At 43.4% G+C, this 26,461-nt stretch overlaps 1 protein-coding gene across 2 annotated transcripts in view; it reads left to right on the forward strand.

The window, feature by feature from the left end:
* CPA6 (carboxypeptidase A6) overlaps window positions 1-26,461 on the forward strand; it is a 181,219-nt gene that overhangs the window by 50,868 nt on the left and 103,890 nt on the right. For both annotated transcript variants that reach the window (XM_015239606.3, XM_006204710.3), the window contains exon 2: window positions 18,352-18,427. In XM_015239606.3, coding sequence (XP_015095092.1) covers window positions 18,352-18,427 — 76 coding nt within the window. The remainder of the gene's footprint in view (window positions 1-18,351; window positions 18,428-26,461) is intronic.

Below are 26,461 nucleotides of genomic sequence, written 5' to 3' on the forward strand. Positions count from 1 at the left end.
TGTTGAGTGAAAAAATATTTACAAATGTTATAGCCTCATGCTAGAGTGACCCTTCATCAAAATGTAATGACTTTTTGTCTCTTATTACAGTTTTGTCTTGAAGTCTATTTTGTCTGACATAGGTATAGCTCTCCCAGACTTCTTTTTGTTTCCATTTCCATGGAGCATCTTTTCCTATCCCCCACTTTTAGTCTGTGTGCGTCCCTGCATTGAAATGAGTCTCTTGTAGGCAGCACATAAATGGCCTTGCTGTTTTATCCATTCAGCCCCTTTGTTTCTTTTGATTGGAGAGTTTAGTCTATTTAGTCTTTTGATTGGAGAGTTTAAAGTAGTTGTTGGCAGGTATATACTTGCTGCCATTTTGTTCATTCTTTCCTGGCTGCTTTGTCCTTCATTTGTTCCTTTCTTCTTCTCTTGCTCTTCTTCGGTGACCACTTTCTGTAGTGGCAGGTGTAGGTTCTTTCTCTTTGCCTTGTGTGCCTACTCTAGGTTTTTGCTTGCAGTTACTATGAGGTTGACATAAAAATAAAACTTCTGTTGACACCAGTCTATCTTAAGTTGATAATAACTTAAGTTGGCATTCTAAAGCTCTTCAAAGAGGATGATTTTGATAATATGTAAATACGTAAAAAAAATTTGTGCATGATCAGTGCCAGCTGAACTCAGATATTGTGGAGCTTTCTGTATGTGCAGAATAGCACCGTGTCAATAGATATAAAAGCAAAAATAAACAAGTGGGACCTAATTAAACTTATAAGCAAAGGAAGCCATAAGCCAAAAAAAAAAAAAATAACCAGTATCGCATATTCACAGAACTCTGAGTAGGTCAGTAGTTCTGAAGTGCAAGTTATAAGACTGGGAACAAGAAGACATGAGCCTGTAGGGAGGGGTGAGGGCAACAAACTCTAAGAGGACACATATATTCCATTAATGACCGATGGGAGGTTTAGCACTTGGCAGGTACTGCCAGAAGAGTTTATCTGTATTAATTCTTCTAACATCTACCACAGCCCAATAAGATAGGCACTGTTCTTTTCATTTTACAGATGAGGAAACTGGGGACTAGAAAGGTTAAGTAACATGTCCAGAATCACATAGCTTGTCAGTGGCAGAACTGGAACTCAGACCCAAGTTTTTTGGATTCTAAAGCTCATATTCAAACTTTATTGCCTGCACGCTTGAGACTTATTGCTTTAGCAAACAGAGCCCCACTGGAAGTTTTAGAACAAGAAGAATGGTGCATTTGAACACAGAGCTTTGGAAAGAAAATGTATGTACGAGAGGCTATAAAGAAGCAAGAAAACCAGAAAGGTGAAAATCTCAATAAATTTGGACTTTGTTGTTTAGGCAATGAGAAACCACAGTATACGTGATTAATTCGAAAAGATTCGTTCATAATTGTAAAAATATTTTCAAAGTAGTTTTCTACCAACTGTATTTTCCATTTTTCCTGTCTCCATAGTTGGAGATATTTATCCTGACGGTTTCTTGAGAGATCTGTTCCTATGTCAGCTTTTTCATCCTGCTGGTGTCATGGTATTCAATGTCAGCAGTGGAAACTGAGGGCAGAAAATAGGAAATTACAACTGCATACAGAGAATCAGTCATGTGCAGTCCTGAAGATCTCAGCTGTACACAGACATGCCTATTAAGGAATCCAGAAGAGAAAGTAATGGAATAAAAGCTTGGCACACTTTTCACCGGAATTGTTTTCAGGTGTTGTGGTATCTGGTTTTGTTTAGTTTCCCTGAGAAGAAATAAAGATCTTGTAAAACAAAGCCACAAAAATGGCACTGATGGTCTGTTTGACCTTTAAAAGTGAAACCTTTGCTGAGCTTTCTTGGCAGAACAAGCAGTTTTTACTTCAGAAATTAGGAGGTAAATTGCGTAGGATGTATTGTGTTACTATGATCATTTTCTTTCTGTTTTCCCGCTTGCTGGGTGGGATTTGGGGTTTAGTGTGCAATACGCCAAGTGGTTGAGTGTAAGGCTCCTTTTCTGTTTTTTAACATGTTGAGTGTAAGGCTCCTTTTCTGTTTTTTAACATGTTGAGTGTAAGGCTCCTTTTCTGTTTTTTTAACATGTGACAGGATGCGTCCGTAGTTACCCAACTACAACCAGAGTCATAGTATCTCCTGATATGACGGCTGGTGTTATATCTTAATTCCCGGCTGAGAGGGACCCCTCCACTGGGTGTCATGCTCTGGACCTCATCCAACTGCACCCTCATCCTACTCAGAGTGTACCCTTTCCATTGACTGTTTTGGGAATCCAGGACCCTGGAATTCATGCTCAGACTGCCTCCATCCCACCTCTAGGGCCTGCATAAGTTTTGCCAGCCCAACACCCAAGTGGTAGGAAGGGCATGTATTTGTGTAGGCTGCATGTGGAGCGTGGTTCTGCAGACTGGGGTACCCGTGAGGCAGGAGTAGGAGAAGGCAGCAGGCTAGGGGTCAACTCTCTTTGTGCTGCTGTGGGTGGGCACGGCACCCCATGGCATCTTAGAATTGTACATTTGAACCTGGACCTCCAGGCTGTTGGGAAGGTATGCCTGTTGTGGGAAGAGGAGAGGACATTTTATCCTCTTATTATCTTGATTTATGACTTTTAATATTTACAGATTTTGGATGGGAGGGGTCTCCTTTACCCTCTTCACCCAGGCCCATCAAACGTTAAGGGAGGTCAGGGTTGACATCTGACTTGAAACCACTGAATCAGACTTTCTGACCTTGGAGTGTGGAGTGACGTGTGACAGTCTTCATTTCTGCTGACCGTATGAACTGGGAACATGCCAGCTTAGGAACTGAATTCTGTCAACAGTAGGACCATCAGTTGTAGTCTGTGAACTTCTGGAATGAGAACTTTAAAGGAGCCCTGGTTTCTGTTCTAGCCAAGTCTTGGCTGCTCAACCTTTCCTTAAATTCTATGGGACAACCCAGCGTTCTTCCTGTAAAGGCCCTTTCCTCTTCCTTATTTTGAGTCCATTACTTGCATCTCATAACCTGTGTTTCTACCTAGACAGTGAGTCTTAACTAATGTATTGCTGAATAGCCCACAACATTATGTTGGAGGCTTTCCGTGTCATTTATAAAGACTGTACCTACATCCAGCAGTTCAAAGAGGCCAGCTGGATGGCTCTTACAACTGGCTAATAATAGGCTGAGTGTTATACTATCCAGGCTTAACCAAATCAACTGTGCCTACATGTTGTAACTGAAAAATGATCTTCACTTGTTTTCAATTATTATTTCATCTCTGTTTTATATTTGCCTTGAGATTTAGAGCTTTTTTTCTCTGAGGCAGTGCAGTGTATAAATTGGGTTTTATTTTTCAGGTTCCGAATAGAGAACTTTTCATAGGAAGGGCAGGTAATAGGGAGCTGCAACTGCTCCGTCTGGAGAGGTCTAAGGGGAAGCTTTGTCACCAGCAGTGGCCACCAGCCTCACTAGGCCCCTTCTCAGAGGAGAGCCGTCTGACTGCACAAGTTCTCTTTCCTCCCATCATTCTCCTGCTGCCTGTTCCTCTCACCTCAGGGTAACTCAGCTCTAATTGAGAGTTGTCAGGAAACTGATTCCTTCTGAGGATAAGTGGAGGAGAGGAGAGATGTGCCTCTGTGTTACTGACATCCAGTAACTTTCCAACGTGCTCACTGCAGAGCCTTGTGTCCCCTTGAGACACACATTAAGATAACACAACAAAATACTTTATCTTAAGGACCAAACAAGCAATAAGTCATCAGATGCAGGAGTAAATGTTCACTCCTTTAGAATAACTGTGTAGTCTGGGATCTCATTTTTTTAGAGTAACATCACCAGTTATAACTTTGTTCCACAAAACTGAGAAATTAGTGCCGGTACCCAAGACGGAGATAGAATTGGGATGGACTGCCCCAGGAGGTTGTTGGTTTCTGGTCACCTCCTGCATTCTTGTAGATGAACTTCCCCCTCATACTCCAAGAAGACATAGAAGCCACCAAGAGATCATTTTCTCACATGCTCCTATCTTTGACTCTAAACTTCTCTATAGTGCCAGCCACCCTGAACCTCCCTCCTGTCAGAGGGGAGAGTGGAACTCCTCTGGCCCCCTGGCCCCAACTACCTGCCTCCTCCAAGTCCCTCCTCAAAATCATTGCCTGAGGAAGCTGTAGTGACCCAAAGGGATGAAGGAATGTCCAAGATGGTGATGCTATGCTGAAGGAGTAGAAGTTAAAAGGGTTTGAGTATATTCATACAATGGAATATTATTCAGCCCTAAAAAGGAATGAACTTCTGACACATGCTACAAAATGGATGAAACTTGAAGACATTTTGCTGAAGTAAAATAAGCCAGGCACAAAAAGACGGACTTTGTATGATTCTTCTTAGATGAAACTCCTAGAGCAGTCAGATTTGTAGAGGCAAGAAGTAGAATGGTGGTTGCTAGGGGCTGGGGAGGAGGGGATACAGGCAGTTGGTGTTTTTTCTCTCTACCCTTACTTGCTCTGTTTCAGATTTCCCATGTCTCAGAAATGTTTAGAATGTATTCCCTGTGCTACATAATTATTATAGCTAAAAACGCTTGTAGATTTACCCCGGATTCTCTTATGCTGTAATAGAGGAGTCTTCGTGTTGGGATGGGTCATGGTGATGTGAAGTTTCCGTGGGTCCCAAAGGGCTCATTGGATGCTTGAGCTTTGAGGGGTCCAGTTAGGGGGGCCAGTCCCTAAGGTGGGCTGCAAAAACCATAGGAGTAAGGTGCTTCCTGCAGCCTGAAAAGGATAACTTTTAAAGAAATCCCTTTGCTCCACTCAGATCATACCATTCCTCTGCTTAAAACCCTCTGGTCATGTCCCCTCTGCTTCAGATTAAAAGCCAGTCCTTCCAATGGCCTTCAGGGACCTGCCTCTCTGATGCCTCCTTCTGTTCCCCCTGGCTCACTCCTTCCAGTCACACTGGGCTCCTCATTATTCATTCATCACCAAGCACCCTCTCACATCTCAGCCTTTGCATTTTGCCTTGCTTTGCCTGGAGCATTTCTCCCACAGGGGCCCACATGGCTTTCTCATTAATCTCCATCACGTCTTCACTCAAGTGTCACCTCCTCACTTACACTTGCCTTGACCACCATATTTAAAATTTGTAGCCCCCCCTCTGGGACTCCTTCTAAAGCTCCCCCGCCTCCTGCTCCCCAGAGTGGTCTTCACCGTCTTGCAGACTGGATGGTTTACTTCCTTATTATGTCTGAGTATTTCCTCACCAACAGAGGTTAGAGATTTTTAAAAATTTTTGACCATGGCTGTTTCCTCTTTCCTTAGAACAGTGTGTGGCGTGTGGTACCTGAATGAAGTCTTGAATAAATTACTAAGTAAAAGAGTGAACTAGTGTTTGCTCCCTAGAATGGTTAGAAATCATACCGCTATACAAAAAGCTCTCTCGCTTTAGGATGGGATTATATTATGTGGAAGCTGTGTACGTCCACTGTGGTTCCAGAATTCTGTGGCAACCAAAGCATGTTAATTCAGATTACTGGCAATAGTAGTCATGCCAAGATCACTAAATTCTCAAGTGAAATGTGACAAAATAAACCCAACCTTCCCAGAAAACCCACATGCTCTGGGAAGCTAATGGCATCAAGTCACCATATCCATTGCAACTGTACAATGCTATGAACACCAAAGGCAGGCTGGCATTTGCTGCTGCACATAAGATCAGGAGAGGGCAGAGAGTGTTCCATCATTACAATTCACTGAACTGCAATTTTTAACCCTTGCTATGTGCCCAACACGACACTGGCAGTTAAGATCATCTAAACCTCACCACCCTACTTCTTCAGAGAAACCCGAGGCTCAGAGAAGTCATCTTCCCAAATTTATATTGCTGTGGGATTCAACTTAGGTTTTCTGAACCCAGCCTCCAAAGCCCTTCCGTTATGCTCCACTGCCTGTATAACTAATAAAATCATTTTGGTTTTGCTGACCCTGAGCTAGATTTGAAATTACCAATTCTCGATAACCACTTTCTACCTGGATTATTAAAACACTGACAGCAGCAATGAAACTTTTCCACAGTAGAGGGAAATGATATTTTAAAGGTTGCTATCTTTTCCAATTCATTTTCTTGAAGATCATCTTGGCTTATCACTGGGGAAAATCTCCCAGTAATAAAAGAAATGCAATGAAAAGAAAAAGGCAATGTATCATAAAATGTGCTTTGCATCTGGATAACAGCATGATTTATTTATTACTGATGATAAATGTGAAAATAAATTGTTTTTGTGGAATTCATGAATAGGACAGTTTTGGTAATGTGAAGTCTTGCTTCTCGCTTTCAGCTGGTTGAATACCTTGTTGAAATGTAGAGAAGGACCTCGGGGCAGCTTTACAAATATAATTAGGTTTGTAGTTTATTAAAGTGTAGATTCAAAGTTCTCCAATAGATAATATATTTTCAATAATAATCCAGGTGCCAAGAGACTCTCTGAAAGAAAATGGGGAAAAAAAGTGATAATTTTTTTTTACTGTGCATCAGAGGAGAAAGAAGTATCAGTCTTAGAACAGCCATTATAACTTAATCGATCTCATTTTTTTCCAAGATAAACTAGATCCTCAGTGACTCAGCTAATTTTAATTGAAATAAATAGGCTGGTAGACTCCTTCCCCACCTTAGGTAGTGCTCAGTTACACATGTATCGCATTGCCTTGTACCTTAATTAGCAATTTCTTTAGTTTGAGTGATGACTGTCAGTCACAATCTAATCAGGGGATCTCAGCATCCCCTGATAACTGGTATAATCTGAATTTGAACTCTATTACACATCTGCTTCCATGTGGCAGGGAGAATCCTAGGCTCTTAAGTGCAAAAAGTAAAGCCTGGATGTCTGAAGCATAAAGAGCGAGGGGTGGGGGGTGCAGGAGGAGCCTGGAGAGGAAGGGCAGAGGCCAGTTGGGACAGGGTTTTGCAGGTCATGCTAAGATTTTGTGAATTTTGCTTTTCTGTAAGTGGAAATGTACTGAAGAGTTTAAAGCAAAGAGGGACAGAATGCCATTTGCATTATTCAAAAATTGGTTTGCCGGCTTTGTGGAGAGCCATTTGAAGGGGAGCAAGATGGTAACAGACCGGTTAGGAGGCTGAGAAAGCAGACAAGACAGAGACGGGGGAGCAGTGGAGGGAAGAGAGCAAGAAAGAGTCAAGATCTGTATTAAAAGGAGAATGGATGAGACTTGGTAATGGATGGCTTCTGGCTTGGAGAGGGGCGTTTTTAGTACCACCTAACAAAATGGAGACGTGGATTTGAGGGAAAGATTAACGTCATTGTTGGATGTTACGTCTGAGATGTCTGGGAAACACCCAGGAAGAGATAACTAGATATACAGCCAGATATGTGAGCAAGAACTGGTAAGAGAGAATTGATGCAGAGATCAATTTAGGGGAATCATCAGTCTATAGGCATGTCGGAGTGACGGGACTAGGTGAGGTTGCCTCGGGAAGGAGCTGGGGAGTGAGAAGGGAGTGAGGCCCTGAGAAATGACATTTAGAGGCAGGTGCAGGAGGCTGATCCACAGGGAAATCTGATGTATGAGTTATGCCGACATTGCTATTTCTTTAACAGCGAGTGTTGCATACCTCACTAGGTGCTGGGCGTGCCAGGGTGAGCTAGAACTAACGCCTGACCCTAGAAGCTGGCACTGCAGCCAGCGAGACAGCCAAGGAAAGAACGTGTTACAGTCCAATGCTGCATGTGTAATTAACGCACGCGCAAGACTCAAATGTAACGCACAAGCACGGGCTGGAAGTGCCGTGGCACCTGGGGGAGACACGGCGTACAGTGGTGCCCTCACTCCAGGTTAGACAGGAAAAGAGGTCAGAGAAGCATTTACAGAAAAGCCCCTTAGCTGGGCGTTACAGGATGAATGGGATGCTTCAGATCAAGGAGGTGGGGAAGGGTTTTCACTGCCAGGGGAACAACAAAGTCAAGAGGGGTTGAGTCCGCACCGCGCTCAAGAAATGGAAGGACTCTGGTGTAGCTCAAAAGTGAGATGGATGAGGAAGCCAGGAGGAGAGAACACTGGTTCCCACGCAGTTCCCTGTGTGATGGAAAGTTGTGGATGGGGTCTTCACAACCTAGAGCGGAGGCTAGCAGCCCACAGGAACTCAGTAAATTCTGCATTAATGAATTCACAGTCAGATTTACGTTTCACAAAGACCCTACTGGTGGCAGCAGAGAGAGCACATTGGCCTGAGGAGAAAGTGGAGTTGGGGGTCCACCAGGGGAACCAGCTGAGCCATGAGGGAGCGCTTGTGTGAAGGCAGGACGGAAAGACAGGTGGAAGGGGAGGTAGGGTGCATGGAATACTGCAGCCATCCTGGGTGTGACCACTATTCCACCTAAAAACAATAACATAAAAACTTTAGAACCTCCAAGATTTAAAGAAACTTTGATGCACCAAATATCTCCTGACAATGAACCAGGGGTGGGGCTGGTTGCTGGAAACACCAGTGAACACAGTGCATCAGGTGTGGACGGAGCCTCTACCCTTAGGAAGGACGACAGGGGAGGAACAATGATCTTTGCTGTCGACTTACAGAACCAGCACTTCTGATACGTCTTACCTTTTTGAAAAAGTATAGGAGGATCATTGTTTAACTGGTAGATACATTATGCAGGTGCTGGTTGGCTGGTTGGTTTTTTACTTTTTTGTCCTATTTAACAATTCTTTGGTTACTTTTATTCCCCGGCAACATGGGATTATTTCCCAGAGATAGACAATGGTTGATTCCAACACAATCACAAGTCTGTCAACACAAAGGACTTGAGGATTTTTTTTTTAACCCCTGTGACTTCCTATCATCAAATATCTTTAAATGTTCTCTTTTTAGTTTGTTTTGTTTTATTTACTTTTTTTTTCTGGAGGGAAATGGAAGGTGACACCTGTGTTTTTGGCCTCTCTGTATCCCCAGATCGTTCCCCTCTTGGTGTCTTCCTTACCTGGCGTTTGTAACCTTCAGAGCCATTATCATCCATGCTCTTCCGACCCATGGTCTGAACCTGGAGGTGCCAAATATTTAAGCAAAATAAATCTAGTGATAAGAGGCGGGGAGATGGGAGATCCATGTGGAAGGCGAAGCAGTAGTCTTCATTGCTTGGTTTTATATTTGAGATGAAAGGAAATGGCACCCCATTGCCTCAGGTTCCCCAGCTCAATCTTCGAGGCCAAACTACTTGGAAACACTTTGCATAGATTCAGAGAACCAAGTGCAGGGTCACGTCTGTTTGGCTCCGGTGCTCTGTTCTGGACCATTAAGGAACACCCCCAAACCCATAAAGACCATCCTCAAAATCCCAAGGGCCATAGGCCCAGACAGAACCTCATTATTATATGACATTTGGCTGTTTTATCAAGAGCCTTCATTTCCGCCCTCACCAGCCCTCCCAAGGCCCTGTTACTTACGTGAAGTTTCTCCGTTTTATAGGTGACCAGGCATCAGGGAGGCTAAAGCAAATGAGCCAAACCATGAAACCTGTTTTAATGGCCTGAATTCAAGTGTTTTTCTCTCACTCCAAACAGACGGCATGATGTCAGGTTTACAACCGGGCATCACAGGGTGGTCACATCCCCTGGAGTCCCCTGGGTTGTTTGTCACGATGTGTGCTCTACGAGCACTAAACTGTAAAGAAGTTAGATTTGGGGCTGATCAGCACTGATCCGTGTTTCCTGTTCCCTGGCATTTGTGGGGGTATTTGGAGAGGAAGATTGGGATCCTGGAAATAGAAATGTCTGGGACAGAAACCACTTCAAACCAACAGTGTTGATTCAGAGTGATGGGTTTCATAGGGAAGTGGAACGGTTTCTGAAGTCAGGGATGCGAAGATGAGAAAAACATCAGCTCCACCAGCCCTTCTCTTCCAGATGTCCCACCCACCCAACCCCACGCATGGTCGGGGAAGGAGACAAGACTAAATGAAGAGGAGTAGTGATCGTTCCTCCAACTGCCTTCCCTCGTGTGCTTCTCTGTTCCCACAGAGACTCGGACGAGGAGGATTCCAGCACACACCCAAACCCATAAGCCCTACGGTAATACCAATACCAAGTGTTTTATGTCCAGGAAGGGAGCCGGATAAGAAATACCCTCAGGGAAAACAGAGCCAAGGATAAACTAAGGGAAAGGTTCTGTACAAAGAGATTTTTTTTATGTTTTTAAGAATTCTTTTCAGATACTTCCTTGTATCTTTGCCGCCGGGACCTCCTCAGCCCTATCGCCATGTCTTCCGACTCACACAATGGCAGTGGTTTTAAAGTCGGGGATTGCAGAGATTAAACGCTGCTTTTTAACGATGCCATCACAGAGAGCCACACACTGGACCTCCCTGTCATTTCCAGCTTTTCCGGGAACTTGTGAATGGGCATCAGAGCCAGCCTGTGTGATCTCCCACAAGATGAGACTGAGAGGAGGGCTCACTCGCTTTTCTCCGTGGATCCTGTTTAATGCAGAACAAAAGAATTCTGGCAGAATAAAATGTTATGTTTAAGCAGTTTAGAGTAAGGACTTTAAATGTTTTTTTCATGGCCAAAATAATGAGGTTTCAGAATTAATCTCAAGAGGGATATATATCCTCATGTCATCTCATCAAAATCCACTTCTCCTGCCTCGTAACTGTTACGTATTTCACAGGAGGCATTCCCTCTCTTCAGCTCATTAGAGCAAGTGAAATTGCAGAAACCAAGCTAACAGTAGGGTCGGATCCCTGTTATCAGGGATTTAACTGCTATTCTACTCGAATGATGGCAGCCAAAAGACTTGCATACGCTTTTTCCCCAGTATCTAATTTTATAAAGTAGGAGCATCTTAGTGCTCTGCTTTCTAGAATGATCAACTTATATCACTGCAATAAGAATTTCCGTTGCAACAAAGAAACCTCAGGCACATTGAGAAGACTGCATGGTTGAAAAGACTGCACAGTGGAAACACTCCAGACCATTTCAGGTGTTGGAGATATTAAACAATAATTCTCTACCATTGTATAACTTTATGACATTCAGAGAATGGCTCCCTGTCACCTGATTTGATCCTACTGGCAGTTCTCTAATGAAGGGCAGCATTCTCCATGTCTTACAGAAAGATCGCAAAGGTGAAATCATTTCCCTTGAGTTTCACAGCAAGTGATTTTTAAAAAGCCAGTACTAGAGTCTCAAGTGCAGAAACAGAAAATTAGACGGATCTGGCCACCTATCGCTGTAAGCCCTTGAGGCCACGGTAGTGTAGAAAAGGAAGAGGCCATTGTAGAGGCATCAGAGTAATACAGCGATGCCCACAGAGCTGTTTTGAGCCTCACTTGGAGAAGGACATTGTCACAGAAGGTTGGCATCTGTCCTGTACCAAACTCTTCATCAGCTGCCCTCAATTCTGCTCCAACCCACATTATTATTATTACAAGAGGGAGAGGTGTGCAGTGTGGGGCAGGAGGGAAGCCAGTGCGGGGGTTGAGGTCTCTGATGTTTGCCATCAGGAGCCCTCACCTCCTTTCATATTCCGTGCCGCACGATACGAATAAAGCCATTCACATTCCAGGAAACCTCCGCTAGTCCAGACTTCCAGAATCTCGTAACATTTTAGATCTGTGTTTCTTCCCGGGATCTGGTCATTCAAATAGCAAAAAGTCTACACCATGCACATGTTATCCACTCAGTGGGGAAAACTGAGTACCTGGCAAGAAGACACTAAGAAATGCCGCCCGTACAAGGTGCTACTGCAAAGTAAAGACCTTTATATAATCACAAAGCCACTAAGCGTCATGTAAATTCCTTTTGGGGAGACAAAGAACAGAAGTACATTTTAGATTTTGCCTTTGAACATAGCTGACAATTCTTTGACTCTTTGGCTTCTGATGGTTAATTTTAGACTGCTAATATTAACATCCCCTCACCGATTATTCTTCATTCAACTTACTCCTGAGCCACTGTTAAATGTTGAAAATCTGCATCCTCAGAATATTCTTCTAGAGGCTTTGGCTTGTAGGAGCCTGCAAGATTATTCCCCACTCTGACCCCTGCAGGTTGTCCCTTGTGTACAAATTACCCCCAGCACGCATCCCTCTAACCCTCAGTGCAATCTAGGAAAGACAACTGAACAGGTTTTAAGATGGTTTCCTCTAGAAAGAATTTGCATTTTGTCTGCTAGAAAGCTAGGGGTAAGTTATGTCACAGGTCAAAGTCCCCCAGAAAATGAACTCTAAAGACACTTCTCTGATTAAATTTGCTCTTCCAAACTTGGGGAAGACCTAGGAGGCTAAAACTTGTCTACAGATGAGAGGAGGGGGACACAGGGTTCTGTCCCGGGGAAGGCTCCACGGGGTCCTGCTGGGTTTCATTTTCTGCATAATTTCTAAAACGTTTTCACACGCTACCTTATGTCACAAAAATAATATAAGGCATTATTTATGCATTTTGTACCCAACTAGGCTATACATCTCTGAAAGTTCTTCCCTTATGCCTTGTAACTCCTTTCCTTTTTCCTCCCCACCAGGGACTTGCAGGGAATAATTGCTATATAGATAATCTGTCGGATAAACGGTTTATTCTCCCTTGTAGGAACAATTTTCTCAGATTGAGTTCTACTCCTAAACACCACAGAAAGGACTTGCCAAATAATGATTTGACAATAGTATATAGCAAGTCCTTGAGACACAGTGAAGCTAACATCTCACTGTAAGAAATTAATTTAATGGCAAGGTTACATTCTATTGCTTTTTCCCTCTCTGACCTGTGCCAATGGGAGAAGGGGAAATTTTCAAACCTTAGAATGGAAGCCAGTTTCAGCAATTCAGAAGATGGCAGTTTACAGAAAGCCAATTTCAATTCAATTCAGCAGACACTTATTGATCCTCCATTACCTATGAGACACCTTGGTAGGCATTCAGGCTCTGGAGAAAATTTCTGTTATAAAGTGAAGTAGATCAGTAAGGCTTTTCAAGACTGTGATTTTCTTTTCTCTCCTATTAAAATAACTGTAGCAGAAAAAAAAAAAACCAAAGAAGAAGAAAGTCATTACTTCTGCCTAATGTTAATCCAGGAGTGAAGTCTAAATCTTCATGTCCTGAGCAAACTGCCACAGGGAGCTTCTTCATGTTGTGAGTACTTTATATTTGCAGCTATGAACCATGACCAGAGACGGGAGACTCCATTTAGCTCTCTAGAGTATTCTCTGCCAGGTTGTCTCTTATTTATTGCTTTTAATGAAATTCTTCATGTGCATCAAAACACAATCTTTCAACAGAGGAAATACAGCTCAGACTTTTTTAATATTGAATCTACAGGTGAACATTAATTTTTCCAGATGAGAATACTTAATGGATTATTTTGGGCTCATGCATGAGGTTTTTTTTTTAAATAAGTGAACATCCTATTATTCACTCTTCGACAAGACACAAGCTTTCAGAAAATTCAGCAAATATTTTAAATTATCCTATTTTTCTCGCCGATGTGAGCTGAGTCTTAGCCACTGAGTACTGTAAACCTTCCCTTCTGAAAGCACAGAGTTTTTTGAGCTGCCATCAAAACTAAAGGGGTGTTTTAAAGAATGGTATTCAGGGAGGAAAGAAGGAATGTCAATATGTGTTTTCCCACCCATGAAGACTTTAACAGTAAATTTAGTTATTCTATTGGTTTTTCCTTATCTCATTCCTTAAAGAAAAAAAAAAGCCAAATAAGTACAATTACTGTCATTATGCAGCATGCTCTTGGTTACAAGTGGGAGACAAATGACTCAAACTGGCCTACACAATAGAGAAAAGTTTTCCACGATGTGTCGGGAAGTCCAGAGGAAGGACATGCTTTCAGGTGGGGTGATTCTACAGGATCTCTGGAAACCCAGGCCCTGTCTCTCCCCTCCACAGGGCAGAGTCTACTTTACTCTCGAGTAATTACTTACTCCCGTCAAAATTACAGGCTGCCAGGCACAAGCAGGCTTGCACATTGTTCATGTTCAACAAGAGAGAATCTTCTATTTCCCTCCAACCGGGGAATATCAATCCTTCCTTTAAATCTGATTGGGCCAATTTATAGCACATGTCTCTCTCCAGACTAACAAGGTTGCCAGGGGATAGCCAAGCTCTCATTGGCTGATCCAAACTTATTCCTGAAATGAGGATGAAATGTGTATCTGAGCAAATCAGTCCTGCTGGAGTTTAAGGAGGGGAAATGGAATTTAGGAGGGACAGCCAAAAGCATCCGAAGGGCTCGGTGTCAAGTGCCTGTGCTCCCTGCTTGAGAATTTGCCGCTGGTGACTGTGTCTGGTGCTGCTGCTCCTGGCACTGCAAACTCGTTGATCTTGTTCTTTGTCTCAAGTGCAAACTCCCAAAGATGAGATCTGGCTGCATCAGCTGTCATTCGCTGGCCAGGAGAGTAAGCCCGCAGGGCAGGACTCACTTGTCATTCCACCCAACCGCCCACCAACTGCCTTTAAAGTTAGGTGTAGTCCCAAGGGAAGGAGTTAGGCAACACCAAGCAGAGGACACCTGGAAGGGAGACTACAGCCCAGGAGATTTGCTACAAGCAGCTTCCTCTTGAGAGAATCCTCTTCATTCTTCCATTCAACAGATTAGAACAGGCGAGAACATGGAGCACTGAGTTGATGCCGTCAGGAACCCTCAAAGTATAAATAAAGTGAAAAAATGCTGAAAATGCCTAAATGTCATAATAATATCAAACATTTATAATATCTCTGACTATGTGTCAGGTATTATTCTAAGCCCTTGACTCGAATACTCATTCAGCCTTCACTCATTTAATCGTCCGTGAACTAAGTACAAGTCTCCGCAATCCACAGAGAGAGGGACGGAGGCGCAGAGAGGTTAAACAGCTGGCCTGAGTCCACAGAGACGGTGCTGGCACCTCGCGTCCGGAGGGTGATCCTACCACCCTGTCGTCTGTTCTAGTAGATAACTGGGCTTTGTAGAAAGAAGAGGAAGCTTCCAGGTGCCACACACTTGTTAGGGGTAGAGTCAGGGGTACAAAGCTAAAGAAGAAAGGAAGAGCTGATGCCTTGCGGTCTGGGAGTCGGGACTATGAAAAGGAGCCCTCCAGCTGAGGCCGGGTTCCAGTGCCTGCTGTGCGCGGGGGACTAGAAGCAAGTCCGCTTGAAGCAGGGAGCCTCGAAGTGTCAAGGAAAGCTTTCCATTCAGCTGGAAGAAACTGTGGGAGGTTTTAGTCCCTTAGGGACGTGGAAGGTGGGAGGTACCTCTGAAAAGCAGATACCCCAGGCCTCTACCATGCGGGGGTGTGGGATCCTGTTACACTCTGCATGACAGAGGAATTGCAATTAAAACAAAAATACTGGCCCTGGACTCCTCAAGATTAGCTCCAAGCCATCCTGCAGAGACACTCTCACAGCCCAGGAGTCCCATAAATACACTAAAATATATTGAGTTTCTGCTTAAATGGAGTTTAGAGTTTAATGAGAGAGACATCAAACAGATAATCACGGCGAGTGTAATAGGAAATGTGGAGAGTATTGCGAAAGCATAGGAACAGGGTGACCAAAATTCTCCAGATATCAAAGAACAGCTCCGTGAGGATATAACCATTAAGCTACCATTGTCAGAGTGTGGGTTCGTCTGCCGGGGCTGCGATAGCACAGTCCACAGACCGGGTGACTTAAGCCCCAGGAACCCATCTTCTCACAGGTGTAGTACAAGTCTGAGGTCAGGGCGTCTGTGGGCTGGGTTTCCTCTGAGGCCGTCTTCTGTGTCTTTACGTGGCCCTCCCTCTGTGAGTGTCTGTGCCCAGATTTCTTCCTCTTTAAGGACACCAATATGAGCAGCTGGTTGCCGAGTCATCTTTCTAACCTCAACCTGCATTCAGACCTTTGATTCCCTCATCTTAACCCCAAAGGGTAACCAAGGGGTCTTAAAGTGATGTTGCCCCCTAGTGGTTGGAAAAACTGATACATTAAAAAGAGAGCCTCTATTCAGCTTTTTTGATAGTCGTGCACAGCTAGTTTTTCTAAGTTCCAGTAGCTCCTTCACTACCTGAAACCTTCCTGTTTGTGGTACCGAATTATTGTTCACTTCAAAAAAGACTAGCTGTCAGATGTAGGAGGGGTAAGCTTTCTGTTTGGTGAAACAAATGGGGCGTCTGAGAGGCAGTAGGTTCTACCTGCTGAATAAAGAGCTCCTGGATTTGGGTGACCAGCTGGTCTACCAATGTAATTTATGGGCTTATAAAAAAAGTGACATTTCACAGGTTTTCCTAAATAGCTTTCCTTCTTCTCTGTTCTTTGATAAGTAATCAAACAGTAATAAACACATTTCTCAAGTCACACCTGAGAATTCCTATAAGCTGAGATGAAGTGAACTTTTTGTGATAAAAATGACAAAGCTGGGTTTAAGCAATCACTTTCAGGTGTAAATAATCCCGGGGTTGGGGTGGGGTCCCCTTTTATCCTATGCCCACAGAGGAGGAACCAATTGCCAGGTTGAATTATCCATCATCTTTTTAAAAAAAAGGAAAAAAAGAAAAAGAAAAATCTTCCCATGGCTGTAAAACAGCTACAGATTGCTTTCTTTGCGTTTCTGAGGAGCTGACAGGGCCCCAGATGGAGGTGTTTTTCAGCAAGCTGTCAAATAACCCATCCCTCAAAAACAACCACATCATCCAGGGGAGCCGTCTTTCTTTGCCAAGAATTCTGTTGGGTCAAGGGGGAGAGGCCAGGAGGTAATGGATCCAGGAAAAACAAAGGTCAGAGAAACGTGTAACAGAAATGAAAAAGAGGAAAGGTGGGATGACATTGCAGTTCCGAAGGTCATATTTGGAATTGTTTAACAGTGACATGATGGTTTTTCATTTCCTTTCTTTCTACTTTTTTACTCTTTCCAGAAAAATGGATTTTATGATGCTAAGAGGTGGTTATGTGTGATTTTTGAGGAAACCAAAGCTACAAGGCCATAACAGAGTAGCAGTGCCTAGAACGTTCTAATTATCATCAGCAAGCCAGGGGGGGTTAAATCCATGGAATCCATGGGCCTAATGAAGGTTTAATGGGATGATCTGAAAGAACAAAGCTAAAGTGATTGGAAACGAACACACAGCCCTAGACAAGTCTGGACGTCTCCCTTAGGCTCCGATGCGCTCCCGATTCATCCCACCTTGCCTTGGAGACTCTTATTCATCTAAGTAGTTACACCATGCAGAGACGGGCAAATTCCGTCCATGTTCTGGTGCAACTGTGGGGCTGGAGAGAGACGTTTTGGGTGAACTGCTCAAGTGTTTGTCTTGGGCTTTATACATATGTACTGTTCATAATATTCTACTTTATCTTCAGTCATGGTAAGATGCCACAGAGGATTATGAAAAATATTCATTCCTCTTGTACTTTCCTTGGTTTTTCCTTACATTTTTTTCTGGAAGCCAGCTATTCTCAGTGATCTCCTTTATACCAATGTGTTAATAAATATTTAATAAGTAACTGTGGAGAACACATGGACTGCTTGTGATTATTCAATGCTAGAGCTGTGCTTCCCAACCTGCCCTCATCCTGACTGCGTTAGAAAATGACACCACCTGTCGGGCACACCTAGGGGAGCGGTGACCCCCGCAGAGAGCTCTAGCGATTAGCGTGACACCTTGAGTCTTCTTAAGCAATTCAGAATCTGTACTGAAAGAACCTTACAGACTGTTCAAATATAATTTCAACTGTGGTAAAATTTTAATGGCTGTAAAGATCGATTTTAAATTTTTTACCACTTTAAAAATTGTATAGTCATCAGTATCTCATGGCACATCTGCAAACAACTGGTGGCCCTGCAGTTTGGCCCCACATACCAGTTGGGAAGCTCTGTACCAGAGAAGTAAGATGCCCCACAGGGATGGTTTACCTTCACTGGTCTCACTGTGGGAAGAATCTAACCAGAAATGTTCCACTGTATGTGGATTTCATAGGTCCTCTCATCAAAAGTCATGTTCTTTTTCAGCATTAAGTTAAAAAATTTTTAAGGTAGGGTTGTTTGGCTTTTTGTTTGTTTGCTTTTTTTCCCCTGTCATCAGGAATTTTCTTGCTTGGTATCTGCTCTGAGGAGTTCGTGAATGTTCTGGTCCTGCTGCCACTGTTCTTTGTGTTTTCAGCCTTTCTCTGCTTGAGTGTGAGTCTGCAATCTTCAAAAGCTGATGAAAAAAAAATGAATAGTTTTAAGACAAAGGGGAAAAGACCAGTACAATCAGAGAGTAACAAGAACTGGATCAGATTCCTGCTGGCCAGTCTGAACTTTTGCTGTTTTTCTTAAATGCAGGGGCTTTTTTTTTTTAAAAGGTAAGAAGATAGAGATGGTTGTATCTTTTTGGGGGGGAAGGTAAATATCACCATTTTTTCCCTTTCTTACAGTGATAAGGTGATAAGACTTATTCCCAACACAGAAGAGGAAGCATATGCACTGAAGAAAATATGCCACAAGCTTAAGGTGAGTGTCCACTTACTTATTATTTTGTTTGTAATGTGTTTACAGGGCTTTGCTGACTGGAGTTGAGTAATTGGACTTCTTTAGTCAAAGGAAGAAAATGCTAAGAGATAATTTGAAAGCACTTTTAAAGGGTAGTTAAGGTGACTCAAAATATGATACATATGACTGTTTATTAGTTCATTTATTTATTCTCCATCTCCCTTAGTGGAATGTAAGCTTCATGAGAGAGCTTGTCTATTTTTGTTCAGTGCTCTGCTCTCAGTGAGTGTCTTGAACATCCTAGAAGCTCAGTAATTTTTTTTTTTAATGAATGAGTGAATTTAGCTTCCAATTTTCCAGAGGTTCACTTTCCCTTCTTGAAATCTTCTTGCTGATCATCTGGACACTTTCCTTCTAATTAAAACTTCAGGCAGATGTGAGTTGATGAAAAGAAAGCTAGAAATTCAAGTTAATTAATTTTGCTATGTTTCAGTGGGTCCGATAGGAGAATTCTGCTGGTAAAGGTTGAAGGGCTCTGATTATTCAACCTTTGATGAATTCTATGGATTTTAGAATTAAAGAGTTTCTCGTCTGCCCATTATTGCATATAATTGAGTGTTAGCTTTAGCCAAGAAGTTATAAGAAGGATGGCGATGGGCTCTTCTCCACGCCTACCAGGAACAGAAGCATCCCATAAAGTGTGTGATGGTTTAGCTTCAATCGGATGGACAGCAAAGCAGATAACTGAGGAGGCCTCTAACGTTCACTGTGGGATAGACAAACAGGTGTCCTAGGGCGGATGTCCCATCCTACCTGGAGATGGCGTGAGTGGGGAGTGACAGAGGGGGGACAGCCTCATAGCTTCTGGAGGTATTTATAATTATCAGACTTTTGGTCCTTTGTTTTTGGTTTGATTTTTCTCTTTGACATCTTCCCTTCAGATATTGAATTTGTTTGCAAATGAAGTTTTGAACTTTTATTGATTTCCATTCTTCCTCCTTATTCCTACCCCCTCCACACGCAGTATCCAGTTTAGGCCTGGGGTCTCATTACAAGGGCGCTCCCCCGCCCTGGAGTGAGGCTGCGGGAGCTTCTTCCAAACTGTTGTGATTTTATCCAACAGAGAGGCCGTGCTTACAGGGCATTTCCTAAACCTCCTCTCTTCCTCAAAGGAATCTCTGCTTTTGGATACTGACAAGGACCTTCCTCTGGTCACATATGATCATCAACCCCATTATAGCCTTTTCAGCAGCGATACCTGAACACCCTCTGAACAGTCCACCCAAGACTCAAAAGTTGCACAGAAACAAAGCAAGTTTCAAGTAGAAGTTTCTGTCTCCGCTGACATGGTGTTGTAGAAATACCACTGGAAAAATAAAATAGCCCCTCTGCATCTTAGAGTACAGTATTTCAGGGAACAAATACACTGAGCCAGACATTGCAAAACATGATTTACTGAAGCATTTTTGTGACTACAGTTACACGGCAGGCCTTACAAAGTCATGAAAATGAAATTGTATCGTTTTATTTGTGATGTTCACTAACCATTATCAAAAGCAATGAAACTACATCAGTGAGAACTGTGGGGATTACGTATAAACTCATAAATCACTGCAGCTGGAACCAAAAGAGGTCAAGCAGAGCTAGGACTGTGGACACCGATGACAACACAATTACCTCGTGCCCTTTTTCTACTTAGAGAAAAACATTTCTGCGTGTTGTTTTCGTTCAGTCCTTAAGGTAAGGAAAAGCAGCAAACTGGGGGAGGGAATGGTTTGGATGTAAAGGAGCTTAGAAGACAACTGAGGAAGCGGGGAAAGGGGAGCTGGTGAGGAAAGAGGGGAGCAGGTGAAGGGAAGGAGAGGAGTTGACATCAGGATACCAACGATGCTCTGGTGAATCCACTCCACGGAGAATTACATCCAGCCCCTCCCAGTCACTATGTGCCAGTCATGGTGCAAAGTGCTTTCTATAAACTGCCTCATTTTAACAACTCTATGAATTGGGTACCATTATTACTGCTGTTTTACAGATAAAGAAACTGGGAGAGACGGACAGAGGCTAAGTAACTTGCCCCAGGTCACAGTGCAGAATTGGAACTCACATCCAGGCAATGCCAGTCTCTAGAATACAAGTGAGGCTGCTCTCGCTCTAGTCCCTTTCCTCTGATCATCTTCACGATGGAGAGGATTAAGGCTGAGTTCGCCTGGCGTCAGAATGTGATCATTATCACGCTCTGACTTACCGTATTCCTTGGGTCAGGGCTCACCAAGACCACCCCTGGGTTCAGTGTTTGGCAGGAGGATCCTCGCGGCTCAAACTATAGTGCCGATCAGACCTGTGACTTAGTACAGCAAACGGATACAAAGCCAAATCAGTGGAGGGAAAAGGCCCGTGGGGGCCAGCTCCGGAGAACCAGGCACAAGCTTCCAAGGCTGGTCGGCCAGCGGAGGCACACGGGATGCTCTTCCTTCCCGCAGCACAAGCTGCGACGAACGTGAACGACACGTGTGAAGCACTGTCTACCAGGGAAGCTCATTACAGACTTTTTATCCTATTTTATTTATAGGATCTTATTGAACCTAGTCACGTAGGTGCCCTCTGTCTCGCACATACCGAAACCCCAGACTCCTGCAGGAGAGAGCAGGCGTTCAGCGTGAACTGTGCTGTTTGCACAAACCCTGGAGGCACAGTGAAGCACTCTTCTCTGTTACGGTGGTGGGAACCCTCCCACCATCTACGTTCCCAGTCCAGTCTTGCAAGCAGGCCTTTCTAAGGTCAGCAGTTCCGGGCTTGCTCGTTAACTCTTTTCTGCACATTTCACTTCCTTCGTTACAGAAATCATTTTATCGGGCTGAAGTTTGAGGCACCGAGCTTCAATAAATTTTTATCTAAAAGCATCTTGTTAACTTGATGCCATTTTAAATTCAGATGATTGCATCCCGTGATCCTCTTGCACTCCTGAAAACAGCGGTTCTGGCCAGCCAGAGAAAGCAGCCCGCAGAGAGGAAAGAATATGACTGTCTGTCACCTGATGCCCTGTGGAGCTGATGGGACAAAATTGGGGCCACTGTTAACAGCTCCTTTGTGCATCCTGTGCACTTCATCCGAGGGGAAGGGAGGAGGATTTGCTGGGAAGTCTTTAGGTGTCTTCTTTCCTTGTAGCACACTGTGGTAGGCACAGTTCTAAGGTGGCCCCAGGATTTCTGCCCCATGGTGAACACACCTGCATAATCCTTCCTCTGAGTGTGGGCCTGTTAATAGGACGGAATAGTCATTCTCGTAATTTATAACATATTATGCGGCAGAAGGAAGATTACCTGGGGTGGGCCTGACCTAATCAGGTGAGCCCCTTCAATGCAGAGATTTATCTCCAGGTGTTCTGAGAGGAGGGAGACAGAGAAATGCTCCTGCTGGTGTAGCATCAAGTTGCTGTGTGGTGAACTGTCCACAGGAGCCACATGATTAGGGTAGTGGCCTCTAGGATGTCAGAGCCATCCCCAGAGGATAGGCAGCAAGGAAATGGAGCTGTCAGTCCTACAACCTCAAGGAACTGAATTATGCCACAACGTATGAGCTTGGAAGACAACTTTGAGGTCCACATGAAGTCCCAGCCTAGCTAGTACTTGATTTTTGTTCAGTGAGACCCTGAAGAGAAAATCCAGCCAGCTGTGTCTGGACTTCTGACCAACAGAACTGTGGGATGATAAATTATTTTCAGCTGCTGAGTTTGTGGAGCTTGTCCTGTAGCAAGAGAAATGAATGTGCACAGTAAGAAAACGTTCCTACATCTTGGCCTTTGATGGCTCTTGGTGTGACAGCATTTATGAACACTTTAGGTTACTTTTTCTGATTTCACTGGAGGTAACCAAGCAGTTTTGGAAAAGTGAAAAGCAGTTGGATATATTGTTTAGGCTAAATTCACAATGTCTTATCTGAATCATGAACAAATGCAAAATGCATGTGCAGTGTTGAATGGACTCTGAGAAGGTACAGTCAGAGCATAGCTAATTAGACAGAGCTGCTGTTACAAAGCTGGTTACTTTCCTAATTAAATTTTATGGTTTTGCTGAAGAATTAAAACAAGAAAGTTAAACGGAAACCATGCCTCCAGAGAACTGGACTGAGAAAGCACCAACCAATTAAATTGTTAATTAAGAGCATAGCCATGATTTAAATAAAGTTATGATAGAAAGGGGACAGTTTGCAGGTGAGCAAAATTAGAGTCCGAACACCACGTTCTGCCTACATTTCTTCACAGATTCTTTGTGCTCTGAAGGAAGAGAAATGGCTTTATGTAAGATCACAGTTTCTATTATAGACTTGACACCTCTTTGTTGAAAGAAAAATTAATGATGTTTGTTTCCAGCTTTCTCATCAGAGATCTGTAGGAGTAAAACACTGTCCTGTGTCCAAAAGTGGATCATTTTTTCAAACTAAACCATAGTCTCAGCACTATTGGTGGGCTTGTCAGGTACCAGGTGTGAGGTGACATATCACGGGTCCCCCGTTTCCGTGGGGAGAGACTGCACTTCACAGCAGGAAGGCTCCGTCCTTTCTCCTTTGCTACGTTGTGAAATTGGCTGCTGCCTTTTCCCCGATGTGACCTCCCTCCTCAGCATCTGACTGCTCTCTTGTCGAATCCTCCTTGGTGCCCTCCCAGGTCACGCAGCTGGGCTCCAGGAACGCCAGAACACCTGTGGTCCCTAGGCGCTTACAAGCTCAGACATCCAGCCGGTTGGTTTAATGGACTGGGACACCTGTGAGGAAGAAGACGGGTGCGAGAATTCTTGCTATGGGAGTCACTTGTTCTGAGTTTCATTAGAAACACTGTGCTCGATAGGATCTCCTAAGCATGGCCATGATAGGCAGAATTCTTCAGCCTGCAAGGTTCTTGGCCCTGGTGTATACACGCCTTCTCCCAACTAGCCCATCACAACACTAATCTAGGTACTGCTTTTAAAGGATTTTACAAATGTAAGTAGGGTCCCAAAGCGGTCACCCTCACAGCTCTGAAACTTAGCGGATCCCTGAATTCCATACGGTGAATAGGGAGGCACTGAGAAGAGGAAGGAGCAACTCTTCAGCTGGTGCCGAAAGAGGTTTATGCACGCAGTCAGGCACTTACTCCTAGGAACGCGGTCCTGCCGAGACTCGGAAGAGACCATTACTCCTTCAGGACTCCCCCCTCAGGCTGGACTTTTTTTTCTTTTTCCTGTTCTTAGCAGATCACCCTTTGTATGTGTCCTTGTGATTTCGCCCGGAAAAACAGTAAGAATTGGAGGGCATGATCTTTGCTTTGTGAAATGTGAATCTCACTATTTCCACTTTTAAAGGACATGAACATGTGACCCAAGGGTATGGGAACAGATGAAGTGCCTTTTTCAAGGGCAGAGATGAGACTTCTTGGTGACTGAGGGGGTCTCCTGTCAAGCGGACAGATCATACCTGGTGCCATTTCTTGGCCCCATGATCTTGCAGCACCCTATCCATCAGCCACAGTCACCAAGACTTTGCTTGATTTTAAAAGTTTCCTTTTGGCTAGCTGCGTAAATGTGGAGTGATTTCCCCTGCGTTATTTGGTTTTAGAGGTCATTTTTGGTGAGAAGGAAAGAACTTTTTTTAGAGAAATGGGCACGAGCATGTGAATGAGCACCAGTGACTTAATGAGATTGACTATTGCCACTCAAACACATTTATTAAATATTTAACCATGTGAAGTCTTGTACAGGTCACATGTGGAAAGCGTTAGCACGGTGATAAATGAGAGTATGACCCCTGCAGACATACTTCCACGGTTCATATCCAGACTCTTGCATGTACTAGTCGTGTGAGTATCAGCAAATGACCTAATTTCTCTGTGCCTCCACTTCCTAATCTCATATGTAGGGAAATTCAGAAAGAGTGGGTCATCCCCACGTTTGTGTTAACCTGTAGCTGGAACATATGTATCTCTACACGGCAGCTCTTTGTTCCCGTGTTGTGTCTCCCTTAGCAGACTGAGAGCCCCCCGAGAGCACAGACTATTGACCTTTCTTCTTTGGGTGGGTTCAGTGTCTGACTCATCTTTGTTTCCCCGGCGCCTGGCCGTAGTAGGCACTCAACAAACCTTTGAAGGAATGAGCAAATGGAATTCATTCATCCATCGACTTGCCTATAATCGTAATACAAGCAACTCTAACTTGGATTCTAATCAAGAACATATGTATGACTGAATACATTTGCAACAGGATCCAAAAAAAAAGGAAAATAGAGGTAGAAATAAGAATTACTATAGAATGATGATGGCTTAAGGGAGTGTCACGGAATAGGCAGAGGTGTGAAGTAGAAGAAATTACCTCTTCAATTACAAAGGCAGTTTTATGAAAGTAGGAAAATTTCTCTAAGAGCTTGATGATGTTTCTTGAGAGAATCATCTCTAAGACCTGCCATTTTTCCTGCTAGAGCCTTGGGTAACTTTAGGATTTTGCCTTCGGGCGTTGACAAGCTCAATGAATATAATACTACTACTTACCAGAAATACTTCAATTGGAAAATCACAGCTCAGGTGCTCTAGAAGTCAGTCTGTTGTCTTGCAGAATCAAAAATGTCTATATCTCTTTAAGCGTCTGACATACTTGATTAACAAATCCATTGCTTTCTTATAACCTAAAAACAGTTATTAGGGGTGCCTGTGTGGCAGTTCTCTGTGCCCTAAAAAAAGATTTGGAGCAGCTTTTGCATATTCATCAGCCACCACCACAAAGACTTGACTTGATTAAAGAAGTTTCCTGTTTTCTACCATTTTGTTTTTATAGCTGTATAAATGTGGAGTGATTAAAATTCCCATGGTCCCACAAATATGTCTGTTAGATCTTTTCCTGATAATTGCATTTGCTTTGAGGCTATCTGATCCTGAGCTTTCTTCTCTTCTCTCAAATTTTAGTCACATTTTGAACATGGACTATGATCTGGGCTAAGAATCAGCATTTTTTAACCATTTTTTAATTGAAATATAGTCAGTTTACAATGTTATATCAATTTCTGGTATACAGCATGATATTTCAGTCATATGTATACCTACATATTTCCTTGCATATTCTTTTCATTATAGATTGAATAATGAAAATTATTCATTATTTTTCAATATTCAGTGAAATAGTTTTCTGTGCTATACAGTATAAACTGGGTTTTTATCTATTATATATATATAGTGGTTAGTATCTGCAAATCTCAAACTCCCAATTTATCCCTTCCTACCCCCTTTCCAACCTAAATGTCCATCAACAGATGGCTAGATAAAGAAGTTGCAGTTGTGTGTGTGTGTGTGTATATATATATGTATACACATACATATACATATACAATGGAATACTACTCAGCCATAAAAAAGAATTAAATAATGACATTTGCAGCATTATATTTTTGAGAAAGAAGAAAGAAATACAGAGAGAATGGGTCATAATCTAGCAGGGAGAAGGTACTGACCCAGTGCATGGATCAGTGGTCTTAAGAGGTTACATCACACGTCTTGTTTGTTCACTCCCTTAGGGAGAGAATGCTGGGATCACAGGCCAAAGATGCCTCTGAGTGGATGGACTGAGCTGAGCCTTATGAAAGACTGAGGGAGCAAGGCTTGGGCTCTCAGGAAAGGAGTGACTGGATGGGAGGACAGGGAAAGGGCAGGCTGTATTCTTCTCGCATTCAGTAGTCCCATCCCTCCTTGCCCTAAGCCCCAGCCACCATATCCAGAGCCTGGCCCAGAGGAGACAGCCTATTCGTTCAGCCAACAAAATCAGTCAGGACCCAGTCAGGAGACAGGAACCACACCAATAATTTGAACAGGAAAATTTTTATATAAAGTTGTAGTAACTAGTAAATGGTGACCCAACTACTAAAAGGCATGAGAGAGAAAATACAAATGCAGAGAGCAACTACTACCCCAGGGGGGTGTCGCAAAACCGGCCTCTGCACCCCGAAAACTACACTGAGACTCAGAGGCAGAGTTTTGGGAGAGAAAGAGCAGCTTTGTTGCTTTGCCAGGCAAAGGGGTATCCCAGCAGGCTCATGCCTTGG

This window comes from Vicugna pacos, chromosome 29 (assembly GCF_048564905.1).
Source record: "Vicugna pacos chromosome 29, VicPac4, whole genome shotgun sequence".
In the NCBI taxonomy this organism is placed as follows: domain Eukaryota; kingdom Metazoa; phylum Chordata; class Mammalia; order Artiodactyla; family Camelidae; genus Vicugna; species Vicugna pacos.